Here is a 13,797-nt window from a genome sequence, read left to right as displayed (position 1 = left end):
AGCACACTGATCACTGGACCTTTTTAAATAGTTGGATCATATTTGAAGAAATGTATTCACTATAACATTAAAAATTAAATGTGATTTGTTGAACGAATGCAACCTCCCATTTTAAATACAAATGGATTATAAACTGTCGTTTTAAATTAGTGTCAATGATGAAATAAGGTGTAGCAAGATCGCATATAATAAATTTACAGAATTTTGCTTGGAAGGTATACTAGTTTATTAAACCATTTGGTCCACAATTAAGATGCCAAAAGAAGCCTCTGGACACATGGCCTTATCCTAACCCAATTGGTCCATAGTCTTAATTATTCAACTCTGCAGAGCATTGTTTGCTTCTATGAAGCCCTGTGTTCTAGTACAAGCCAACAGAAGGAAATTGTTCATACCACCATAAATACCTTCATGCAAGTGTTAGAAAGGTACAGTGGAAGATCTGACAACGTGCTGGTTTGCTACAAATGTATTGTGTCATGTGGCAAAAGTGCTAAGTTGAAAATTTGAAGAAAACATTTTAAATTGAATATATTAGAGTCACATCCCAAAAACAATCAAAGTTTCTGGATGGGATCCAACAAGGCTGTCTTTCCACGATTAGGTTATTTGGTGAACTGAAAAAGTCTTAAATTATTTAAGATTGTTTTCATTATTTTCATACTTATATATTCTTTCAGAGAGTAGACCAATGCATCGTAAAAGTGAATGTTTTATGAAATTGTACTGTGGACTGCATGAAGGACACAGATCAAAATGGTTCTGAATATTTTTGTCTTTGTATAACAAAACCTTGATGTTAACAGTTGTAATAGCTTTTTTAAAATATGTTCATGGTCTGGCAAAATCTATATTGTAGAAACTTGCATCCATTTAAGGGATGTGAATCCACTTTGTGAAACCATTTTCAAAAAGATTGCTCTGAAAGATTTTTATGCAATTATTAATAGATTAGCCTTGCAATATTTATTGAGAAGATTTAATAAAGATTAGCCACATACAAAATTGAATCTTAAGGCAGGATTTATCTCCCTTTGTTGCCGAGCAAAGAAAACATAGACTAACTAATATATCTCAGTAGATGCATCTTGTTCTTTGAACATGTTACACAATTATAAATCCCTACTCAGTTGTACATTCCAAACTATATTCCTTGTGACTAATTGATGCCATTGCAATCAGTGTTTTCAAGACATATATTTCAAAGTTCAGATTTGCATTGTCGCCAGAACTATGGGAGAATTGAGTGAATTATCCACTAATATATAGTACAACAATTTTTTCATTTAAAAAAAGATTAATTCATTGAAATGGGTTAGCTATTGAGTTGAGCTGTCCAAATCATTGTCAGAAGTTTAAGGAGGTTTTGTTACAATTTCTGAATATGTTGACCTTTATGGTTCCTCTTAATTAGTATTCTAGAAATAAACCATGCAACATTACATTGCAAGCAGCAGCATTTTTTTACCTGTAATTTTAAATGGTGTATGAATATTTTTTTTTATTGCGATATATCGTCTCTTGAAATAAACTTAGAGAGAGGCTGTTGGTTACAATTAATTCAGGCAGATTTGATACAATTCCTTGTGGATATGATCTATAATGCAAAGCTACACATAATTCAGCAGTAAATTGATACAGTTCAGAACATATTGATGTCCTGTGGGAATGATATAGCGGAGAATGGGAACTGATTGGAGAAGTGCGTGCCTTTGTTCTGACATGAGATGATTGGAACTGGGAAACTGCTCATTACATCACTATTCTGCCTGGCATTTAGGTGGAACAAATATTTCACACAGAAAATCAATCTAAATGTTCAGATTAAATTTTTAAGTAGCCATAATGAGACGATGATAATGATTTATACATAGAAATTGATCTCAACTTTCATTTTGTTATGTAGTTACAATATAATTTGTTTCTGAAGTACTCAAGAAAGTAAATTGATAATTAGTTGACTTAAGAAGTTTATTTAGTACACACTTTTTTCCATAGGCAGTGGAGGTGGAGGCTGATATTGCTAAAAAGGAACATGAAATTGAAATGCAGAAAGAAATTTACAAACAGATCCTGGGCTTGAAGTCTGAATATAAGATGGAGAAACAGGAAATGGATGGATCTGTAGGCGAGGACCAAGGGAATAATGACGTTGTTAAAGATCTGTCAGAACAAAGTGAGAAAATGGAAGTGTGCCAGAAACTTTCAGGGAAAGAGGTGTCTGAACATTCTAAGAATACGGAGCATTCCCAAGAGCAAGTAGAAGGAAGAACATTTGGTTCAGAGAAAGAGTATTTAAATCTGACAAAGGTAAGATATTAATATTTTGATAGAAAAGGGACATGTCAGTTGATGTTAAAAGGCCATTAGTCTGAAACGTTAATTATGTTGTCTTTCCACAGATGCTGAGTGTTTTGTGCACTTGCTGTTTATAAGTCACTTGATGTTCCACTTTTCTCCAGAACATTGTGTATTCAGTTAAGCTTTTTAAATATTAATCGTCTTGCAGAGAACCACAGCTCTTTCATGTAAACTGGATTACATATGATGTTGACAAATTTGCCATGGTGTTATAGATTGGAATTCATCATTCGTGAATCTCCTTAAAGTAAATGTATTAGTTATTTTAATTTAATTTGTTTGGGGAAAATAGTGTATTTTTGGAATCAGAGGGTAAAATATGTTCAACTCTCATAGATGTATAAGCAATAAGTTGCAAAAAGCACACCAGTTATGATTGAACACCATATTAGGAACCTAATCAAGTCAACCTTGCAGAGTGTTTTCATGAGGATCTGAAAGCTGGTATGGCATTTGGGAGAGCTGAGTCACAGACTGGTCAAGCAGCATCTGAAAAGATTCACAGTCGCAGAATCATACCTTTTAGCCAGTGTACCAAACTATTCCACCATGATACTCAGGGAGGTCCTGTTCCCCCAGCAGGATGAACCCATAAAAGGTGGTAATGTAGTCACATTCAGTCAGGAAAGAGAGGAAATCAGCAATTGCAGAGGCTAGAAATCTGACATTAAGACAGAAATGCTGGAAATATTCAGCATTGGCAGTGTTTTCTGTTTTCATTTCAGATAGAAATGGAATCATCAGCATTGCCTCTCGAACTCATGAATTCTCATGGCATCAGATACAGGCAAGGAAATCTGCTCAATACTGACTCTCCAGATGATGAATTAACATTCTGCCATGCTACACACTTGGAAGAAGAACTGAAAGTAGCACAGGCACAGAGAGTGCTTCAGACGGGGAATATCAGTGCCAGTAACTAAGAATGGCATGGTTGTATCATTGCCGATCAACTGATCTAATCCTGAAGGATAGCTAAGATAGACACAAAGGATAGCTGTCAGACTGGATTTGTGTGGCAGATGATAAGTGGATAAACACAAGGGATAAGCCTACCTTGTTCCCATTCTGTCTGTTGCATATGCATCTGTCCATAACAGTATTGGTAAAAATGGCCACCACTGGAAGTCCCCTCTTCAGTATCATGGTAAATGAATGGATTCAGATCAGATCTGACATCACAAGACTAGATGTCTATAAGGAGATGCTGGCTGCAGCAAAAGCAAAATTATAATGTACTGTGGTACATTATGACTTGCCGTATGACTTGCCAATCCTCATGCCATCATTACAATCAAGCACATGGAACCAAATTCACATTAATGATGAGGGAAGAAGCAAGTGTCAGGAAAACGGCATTAGTACCTAAAAACTTATTGCTGGCTGTGCAAATCTGCAGTACCTCTTTCAGCATGCTAAACATCAAAAGTAGCAGACAATCAATAGATCTAAGCAATGTTGCAATGGATGGGACCAAAGTTCTGCATTTTGACCACATTTAATTATGACTAGTGGTGATCTCTTAAACACTAATAGAAGATAAAGAAGCTGCTCAAACACAATCGATATTCGTAACAATGGTTGAGGTCAACAATTAGGGCATGGGAATAGAAGAAAGAATAGGCCATTTGGCTCAGCGTGCTCTACCATCCAATGGCTGATCTTTTATCTCAGTGTCATCTTCTGTACTTATGCCATCTCCCTAGATTACTTAAATATTGAATCATTCTCCCTCTTCAATATATTCAGTGACTGAGCTCCATATCCCACTTGGATAGAGAATTACAAAGATTCATTGCTATGGGGGAGGAACTCTCATATCAGTCCTGAATCGCTGTCCTACTTGGAGAATGTGACCCCTGGGTTTAGAAACTCCAGCTAAACGAGAGCATCCTTGCATCTACCCTGTCAAACCCCATCAGAATTTTGCATGCTTCAGTAAGATCATCTGCACTATTCTAAACTCCAAACAGTATAGATTCAGTCCCCTTAAATCTCTCTTCACACATCAGTCATTGGACCCGGAATCATTTTGGTAAGCCCTCACTGCACTCAATCACAAATAAATGCATCTTTTGGTCTGGAGACTTTATTTCCTAATTGAGTAATGTACATTCATACTATTCAGTGACTTAAGCACATGAATGCACAGTTGCTCCTCAGCCCCAACATCATTCCTCTGGGCATTTAAAAAAAACACAATGCTTCTACCTGTATATTTTTTGTACCAGAATAGATGAGCTCATATTTTCCACTTTATAGTCAATCTGCTTTCTCTTCAACCTTTCCTTTAGCCTGTTTCCTTTAGCCTTGATATATTTTATAATTTCACACTCTCTCACCCAGCTGCATATCATTAGTGATATGGATATATTACATTTTATCTTATCCATTACTGTTGTATGCAGATGCTACACAGCTCGAAACTCTGCAGCAACCCAACCCAAAAGTTACACATTCATTCTTAATCTCTGTTTACTGTGTACCGGCCCTCTATCTCAGTGAGTCACATTGTCCCCCAGTACTCTAAATTTGTTTCATAATCTCTTTATCATATTACTTCAGAAAGTCCAAGTACACCACAGGGTGGCATGATGATACAGAGGTTAGTTCTACTGCCTTCAAGAATACAGTTTTGATCCTGAACTTATGTGTTGTCTACATGGAGTTTCCCAGGTTTCTATCAGGTCCTCTTACTTTCCCTATCATCCCATAGGTGGAATGGGGTTGTTCTACTGGGTGATCGAATTAACCTTATGATACAAGTGGAAGCTTTTTGTGTTGTAATTAATTAACCACATCAACTAGTTCAGCTTTATACATCCTGCTAGTTAAAATCTCACAAGAGCTCAAATTTTTCCCAATCAAATTTCCCTTTTGAAAACCATGTTGAATCCATCTTAATAAAAGCTGAAGCATTTATAACCATCTTCAGGCTTCTTGCTGAGATTCCCAGCATCACTGATGCCAGTTTTCAGCTAATTCAGTTCTATTCACATGATATCAAAGAATGACTGCAAGCACTGGATACAGCAAAGATGATTCAACCTGACACTCCAGTTCCGAAGATTCATATTCTAGAACTAACAGCTCCAGTATAGTTACCTAATATTGTGAAAGATTGAAAAGATACACCCTTTCCACAAATCCAGCATGGCTAACTAACCAGTCTACATTCAATCATCTGGAAAATTAAGCAAGGTGTGGGCGCCAATATTATTGCCATCGATAACATGCTCACCAGTGCTTAGTTTGGCTTCACCAGGACCACTGTGCTCCAGCGCCCATTACAGGGTCTCGACCCAAAACGTCACCTATTCCTTTCCTGCAGGGATGCTGCCTGACCCGCAGAGTTACTCCAGCTTTTTGTGTTTATCTTCGGTTTAAATCAGCATCTGCAGTTCCTTCCAACCCATTACAACCTTAGTCCAAATATGGATAAAAGGACTGAATTCCAGAAGTGAGGTGAGTATGATTGACCTTGACATCAAAGCAGAGCAATTCATGGGGAATTGATGGGCATGTGAGAAAGAGTAAATTACAGAGGTAAAAGGAAATTGGCAGAGGGGGAATGGGTTTAATTGGATTGCTTCCATGGGACATTGAAGGGTCAGAAGGACTAAATTACTTTGTGTCAAGGAGTGTCATGTCAAGAAGCATGCATGAAACTAAAGCCAATGAGAAACGATGAAAATTGCATTGACGTATAAAGTTGGTTGTAGTTGTTGCTCAATCACCTCATCACAAGACATCAAAGTTCCTCAAAAACAGTACCTGAGGCCAGTTCTGATGCAAACCGAAAAGGCTGGCTATTTTAAATTGTTGAATTCAATTCAAGTCCTGAATCCTGAAGGCTATTACATGCTCAATCAGAAGATAAGATGCTATTCTTTGAAATAATTTTAGGCATCGTTGGAACAGGACCATGTAGTGGAGTGAGGGTGCGCATTAAAGTGGCAGCTACCTGAAAGTTCAGGTCACCTTTGTGGATTGAATAAAGATATTCTGCAAAGCCATCACTAAATCTACAGTTTCCAGCACATTATGAGCGTTGAACGCTTTACTTTAAATTGTAAGAAAAAGCAGTGAATTGCATTTTCTGGAAGTAGTGCTTTGGGTCTTGGGAAGAGAAGTTGCGAAAGAGCAGGCGATGAATCTCCTGGACTTGCTTGGGAAGATGCCACGAGAAAGGGAGTGGGTATAGGTGGAGATGGAAGTGTGCATCTGGGAGGTGTGAATCCAAATGATGAAAAAGGAAAGAAGAGATCTGTGGCTGGTGGTGGGATCATACTGAAGGCGAGAGAAATTATGGAGAATGATCCTTTAAATGCAGAAAATGAGAATAAGGGAATTTGTGGAGAGGGAAAGCGGAAAGGGTTTAAGGGCAGAAACAAAGCACATGCATTTGAATCTATCGACGATGCAAAGGAGAAAAAATATTTCTGCTAAGTGGTTAGCACGCAACAAGAGCTTTTCATTGTGCCTCAGTAAACATGACAACAAACTAAAGTAAACTAAAGGAAGACGGAGTATTGGTATGGAAAATATCATAATAAGAACAGATATGTCGGGGCTGGATAAACTGGTAGACATGAGTGAGAGGTTTAATCAAGATAACTGGAAGTCCATGGGCTTTCATGAATATAGATTGTTAACTAACTCCTAAAGCTGAGATAGAGAAATCAAGAAGGAAGGAGAAACAGAATGACCATGTGAAAGTGAGAGCAGGGTGAAAATTGGCAGCTAAAGTGAATAAACATTTACTTTATTTCTGATTTGCATCATCTGCATTTTTTATGCTTTTCAACAAGGGTTCCCCAAGAAACTCCCTATTAGACTGCCAACACAAATTTTTCAGTATTTAAAGTTTGTTTCCTAACTATGATGCTTGGTTTCTGCATAGATCATAAAACTGCTTGATCAAGAGTGATTGTTGAAATATTAGTTGAAAGGATAATACTTCACTTTTTCATGTGAATTTAATTAACAGAATCAAAGTCGCAAATATTCTTCTTGGTGTTTCCATGAATTTCTTTTTCTTGTGTGTAGTGCTTGGATGGCAGCTGCAGTTATCTTGCACGTAATGCAAAGACCAATCCAATTCCAGAAGCACAGCACAACATAATCGGGAATGAACTAATAGGTGAGTGCACAAAATAAATTCCTTCAATTGTCATATTTTTATAGTGTCAATTACATGTTTTTTAAAATAGGTCATGTTCTATTAAATAGGACATGTTTAAAATGTTCTCTCCATTGCTTCATCTTTATCCGACTTACATATCTTTTTATGTTGTTGAATTGCTCAATAGCTATATCAATATTGGTTCTCCTACTCCTATTTTGAGTGACAGTCTACTAAACATTTTTTATTCAGCAATAAGTAAATAAATAAATCTATGTGCGGACAGCATAATGAATATCAAAAACTTTACACTTGACCACTAATGCCTGACCTCCAAATGCCACAGTTTACTTTTATATTTATCTATCCATGGTTCAGTAGCATGATTTAGATCTAAATATGTTGCTTTATATTAGATACTGTACTCTGAGCTACATACATTATCCAGTGCAAGATATGAAATTATGTAATTGCTGCATTAATTGAATTTTATTTTTCAAGTAACATTTCATTCTATCTGAGAAGGCATTTGACAGATATTGACACCATAATTGCTGTTTGCGAGAATGTGACAAAAGAGGAATAAATAGCTGTCAGGATTGCAAAATATTCTTTGGCATTCTCAAGTTTTTTAATCTACTTTAGTCCCTTTGAACTCAGGATTAAATCTACAAATAGAGAGTCATAAACTGCACACAATCTGTACGAGGAGAGACTTTGAATGGCAGTTATCCACTGTGTGCTTCTTTGCATTAATTTCAGGAATCAATTTTAAAGAAGCTTTGAAGCTACACACATCATTGATGGTTTCTGTCTAGACATGGGTTTCAATGCACTCACACTGATGGAGCAACCCTCATATCTCTGGGCTTACGTCTAAGACCTTGAATAAAATATATTTGAACGTTTTCAATACCAGCATCTACTGAGTGTGGTTAATAGCAACAACTGGCCAGAATATGACACATTAATGTAAACCCCGCAGACTCAGATTTTGAGTCAAATAATGGTGCCTGATGCCATAGTAGTACCGTCGGCACAGTCCTCTGCCCTTATTGGGATGGGTGGGTTGTCACATCAGAGCAATTGGATCTTTGTTTTGCAGCAAAGTGTAATACATGACATAGGAATGGCTGATAGCATTGGTGGTACAAAATAGACAAGTGCTCTATTTCTAGTACTGAAATCCTTTGGATAGAAGTATATCCAAGGTCATTTCAAATAAAGCATTGTTGCATTTTAAAACAGTTATAAAGACATACACATTGTGTACAGATCTGCAATCATTTTGCAAGTCATGCTGGTCCAGTCGTTCTGCCAGGAATCACCATCCGTTGTCCACTTGAGGCTGGTTATGGAAAGCTTATCTCTGCTCTCCACAACCTGGAACAGACCTTGGCAGCCAGGGCTTAGCCAGATATAAACATTGAAATTGATTTTAGTGCTCCATATGTTTTAACTAAAACACAAATAACACTTATTTTTATTTTAATATTTCTAAATTATCTCTAAATAGTTTAAGAAAATGTAACTTTACTTCTCTGTCTCTTAAATTTGCACCTTTTAATCCTCATTGAAATTAATAAAGTCCGTTGGCCATAGGTTCAGAGAATCTCAGCAATGAGTCATGCCACTGGATTGTACCTAGTCCAGTGGCAGAACAAATACGTCTTCCAAATCTGTCAGTAAGTCTAAGCACTTCACAACATGTGTGTGACAGTCTAAGGTTTCAGTGGCTGAAGGCAAGTAATTCAGTTTGGAACAATTGGCATTGGTCAACAGGATCCAGCTCATTGTATCAGTTATTCTGTTGTGATCACTACCCATTACTTTCATAATAATGAAGCAATTTCCTACTTTCGTCCCATTTCCCTTAAAAGTGCCATTCCTTGCTGATGTTCATTTCCACGGGATAGCTCAGAAAATAGTCATTCATGATGTGGGCTTGGATAGTGACTACAGAAAGCTGGTTAGCGGTTCTCAGCAACATCTAATCTCTTAAGTTTTTTTTTCACGAATGCTTCCTCTGCTCCAGGGAGAAAAGACATAGCTTTTCCAGTATCCCCTCATAACTGAACTGCTCCATCCCAGGCAACGTCCTGGTGGATCTCCTTTGCATCCTCTCCTGCACTATTATATCCTTCCTGCACCTTTATGACTAGAACTGCACACAGTACTCTAGCTGAGGTCTGGCCAAGGTATAAAGATGGAGTATAACCTGCCTACAATACCCTGACTTAGGAAGTATCCTTTATGCCTCACTAACCACATTGTCTTACCGCGTTGCCACCTTCTAGGATCTATGGACTTTTACTCTAGGTCCCTCTGTTCCATAATACTCGCAAAGATCGTAGTATTCTTGATGTAGGTCCTAGCCTCAATAGCGTCCCCAAAATGAATCACCTCACATTCGTATGTATTAAACCCCATCAGTGGTTTTTAGCCCATTTCATCAAAACATCAATATCTTTCTGCACCCAAGACTATCTTCCGGAATGTCAACATCTCCATCAATCTTTATTTCGCAAACTTACTGCCCTAGCCCCCCATATCCGCTCAGTCATTCATATTAATTAACAAACGGCAAGGCTCCCAGCACCGACCCTTGTCAGACATCACAAGTCACTGGCGTCCCATTGCAGAAACAACCCTCTATAATCACTGTCTGTCTCACCTATTGCATAGCTATTTTTAGATCTAATTGCCAACTTGCCCTGAATCCCGTGCATCCTAACCTTTAGAATCAGTCTCCCATGCTTGAACTTGTCAAGGGCTTTACTGAAGTCCATGCAAATCACATCTACTGCTCTCATCAATGAACTTAATTACCATTTCCATTAATTCAATCAAATTGGTCAGGCAGATCTGCCCTTGACAAATCCATGAGCAAAAAACAAAGTGCTGGAAGAATTGAGATGGTCAGACAGAATATGGGGAGGAAAATGGACAGATGATGTCAGGGCCTGATGGACAGATCAACATTACAGGGTAAAAAGTTCAGACTAGAAAAGTTGTCTGTCCTTTTCGCACTACAGATGCTGCCTGATTCATTGAGTTCCTCCAGCAGTTTGTTTTTTCTCGAGATTCCAATGTTTGCAGTCTCTTGTGTTTCCTTGACAAAACCATGTTGGCTGTCTGATTAGTCCCTGACTTGCCAATTGATTGTTAATCTTCTCCCTTAATTTTTTTTCTAGTATCTGCACTGAATCTAGCTTAATATACTGGGCTACTCGAACAGCATTATCACCTTTAATGATTTTGTATTAGAATATTTCCCATCTAAGAATATTAACAATATCTTCATATTTCAGAGATGTCTGAGGTAGAATACAACACAATGAGAGACACTCTCCTGGAGGTATGATTTCAACATACGTTTTAGTAAGATGAGCATTGTGAAGTTCATCGCTGATGCAAGTAATCGTGATATAACATTTTCTGTGATGTTTTAACAAATTTCAGGAGGATACTACCAGTGAAGATGAATTTTGCGATGTTGATCTTTCAGAATTTGGCATCGAACTGTCTATCTCTGAAAGTGATGTCAGCTTCAGTTCCCATCAGTTCTTGGTCATGAATGAATCGGCAGCCAGCAGTCACACATCCTCCCAGATGTACGTATCCTAAAAATATGTATTGGAATGCATTAGGCTTTATCTTAAAACACATGAAATGTATTAGGCTTTATCTTAAAACACATGAAATATCATTAAGATTCAAGAGTTTCTCATTCTTTAATGAGAATTTGCAAAGTAACTTTCTAAATTAATGCACATGTAGGATATAGAATCAAACCTGTAAAATGGCAAAAATGGCAAATAAACAGTAATAATATGTCAAGAATATTCTCACTACAAGAGCAATGAGTCACTCAACCCTCCATCTTTTGTGTATAAACTGAAATATATTCTGACAAAGGTATCTTAAAATAATGACAGAAATATTGAACTTGTGCTCTGAATAGCATAGGGAGATCAGTTCCTCTGACTTCCTCAAACTTATACTCACGTATTACATTCTAAGTAAAACAGTTTTACAACCCATTTATTTAGGAAGTAAAACTTATTACCTTTTCCAGAATCAAGGAATCATTGGATCACAGCAATGTTCAGCACAGAAATGGGGCCTTTCAGCCCACCTCACCCTTCCCAACCATGATGCATAGCTACATATATGGCATTTACCTGCATTAGGCCCATATCCCTCTATGCCTTTCTAATCCAAGTGCCTGTCAAATGTCCTCAGTATCAAAAGATGGTCAAGACGTGGACATATGAGAGCAAATACAAGTAAAAAACATTAATGTGAGACCTTTGTAAACATAGAGAGATAACCAAGTGTTTGGGCAGAATTTTTGCCTGCTTGAGAGAAACAGGAAAAAAGCTCTACCCTGAAGTAGAAGACAGAGATATAAGTAGAAACATGTCTGAAGAAAATTACGCAGTGGGTTTGGGCAGACCAAGGGAAGATTGAAGATGAGAATGGGAGTTATTTTTAAGAAAAACATCTATTACAGTTGCAGAGTGGTTTTTGTATTGGATTAGCAAGACAAAGATCATGAAGTTATGTGGTAAATTATACAAAATCTAAAACATTGACTGGAAACATTGCTTATTCATTCCCTCCTCAGTCACTGCCTGACCAACTGAGTTCTTCCAGCACTCTTTGCTGTCTGTGTGTTCTCCTCTTTATTAGTCCTATCATTGTTCTTGGGCATTTGAACAAATAATCATGACAACTAGTAAAAGTACAATTATTTCGCAAATGACCTCCAGTTAATGACAGATCGGCACAACCGGGATGGTGGACATGTGATGTTGATTCCAGCACCATTAACCTGATTCACTCTAGGCGTGCCTCACAAATCAAATAAATAAAGGGAAATTAGTTATGTCACCTATGATGAGGGCAGTTACATTGGGTTCATACATTAGATTGGAATACACAATTCTGTTCAAGGATCGATCCTGCAGTCACTAGATACAACTGCTTGAGATTGTAGATGACCTTGTGATTGTGTATATTTGATGGGACCTCGGCAGGAGTAGAATATTTTGAAGTTTGGACAGTTAGCAGAAAGAAACACAAGAAGAAAACAAATCAATTTAATTATGAGGATTGCCTTTAATTAATGTATCCCAACACTTGGAGGTACATCACAAATGGAATATCACTGGATTCTTTTATATTGAAACAACACCAAACATGCTGGGAATGCAGAAATGGCGGAGAGAATGGACATTGGTGTTTCAGCTCTGAAGTCCTCAATAGAATTTGCAGGTTTTTGCTTTTGCTTCTGCTCTTCAACGTCATTATTTAGTTTTTCTTTTATTTGATAGCAGTGTTATTGTATATGTGTCACTAAGTCGCGTATTATTGAAAAGAAAGCCATTATTATAGGGATTTTTTGTTGTTAATGTAAAGAATACTAAAATGGATATTAGAATGTTGAAACATTAAATAGGATGTTCTTATCCGCGATACGCAGTATTAGTGAAGCAGCTATACAAGATATAAGACTTACGAAGACTTCTCTCATGCCGAGCTCAAGGTCAGGAAAGATAAAATCTGCTCACGTGCCATTTCATTATCGTTTGGTGCATTACTTGGAAAGATAATTAAAGGGAAAGGAGATAATGTTTTGGGGTGATGTGTAAGGGCAAACATAATGGACAATATTACCTTGCATCCTACCGTCCATCTCAGGTTGAGTCACACGATAAAGTTGGATTGCTGAAATTTTTCAGCTTACGCTCACCAATGAAAGTTCAAGATGAAACAAACAGAAGTGAAATGAAAGTTGGTGCTGAGACGATTCATTTGCCTTTTGCTAAAACAGTTTACAGTCACTTTGCAAATTCTTGACATACAACTGATAATTGTACGCGCAGCAGTTAAAGGAGAAAAGTACACAAATATGCCCATTAAAAACATAATGCCTATTTTTTCAGTGTAGTTACCATTCTAGTCTTTCATCAGATCTACAACTAACGACCAGGATCAAATTTCAGCTCAGAGGAATTGGAAAAGGACAGTACTGCTCATGTGGAAGGAGATAGCCGGCCACAGGTCAGAAATAGAGATCAAGTAGAAACCTATTAAGCTAGAATGTGTTACACCTTTAACTCATAAGATGGTGATGTTTGAGATGTAGTGTTTCAGAAGCAGAGCAAGAGAAGTAAGCCATTTAGTTCTAGGAGCCAGTTATTCCTAGCCAGTTCTAGGAATCAGTAAGATCATGTAAGCTCCAGGACTTTATTCCCAACAATCTTTGCCCTGATCCCATAATGCCTTAACTTAACAAAATATAT

At 37.4% G+C, this 13,797-nt stretch overlaps 1 protein-coding gene across 4 annotated transcripts in view; it reads left to right on the top strand.

The window, feature by feature from the left end:
- The window catches only part of brd8a (bromodomain containing 8a), an 82,666-nt gene that overhangs the window by 58,159 nt on the left and 10,710 nt on the right, over positions 1-13,797 (top strand). For 3 of the 4 annotated variants that reach the window (XM_078418273.1, XM_078418272.1, XM_078418270.1), the window contains 5 exons: positions 1,999-2,310; positions 7,411-7,504; positions 10,798-10,844; positions 10,949-11,100; positions 13,466-13,555. In XM_078418273.1, coding sequence (XP_078274399.1) covers positions 1,999-2,310; positions 7,411-7,504; positions 10,798-10,844; positions 10,949-11,100; positions 13,466-13,555 — 695 coding nt within the window. The remainder of the gene's footprint in view (positions 1-1,998; positions 2,311-7,410; positions 7,505-10,797; positions 10,845-10,948; positions 11,101-13,465; positions 13,556-13,797) is intronic. The other variant, XM_078418271.1, reaches the window with a different exon arrangement.

This window comes from Rhinoraja longicauda, chromosome 21 (genome assembly GCF_053455715.1).
Source record: "Rhinoraja longicauda isolate Sanriku21f chromosome 21, sRhiLon1.1, whole genome shotgun sequence".
Taxonomy (NCBI): Eukaryota; Metazoa; Chordata; class Chondrichthyes; order Rajiformes; family Arhynchobatidae; genus Rhinoraja; species Rhinoraja longicauda.
The sequence above is the reverse complement of the archived record's forward strand: the minus strand, read 5'-3'. Positions and strand labels throughout refer to the sequence as shown.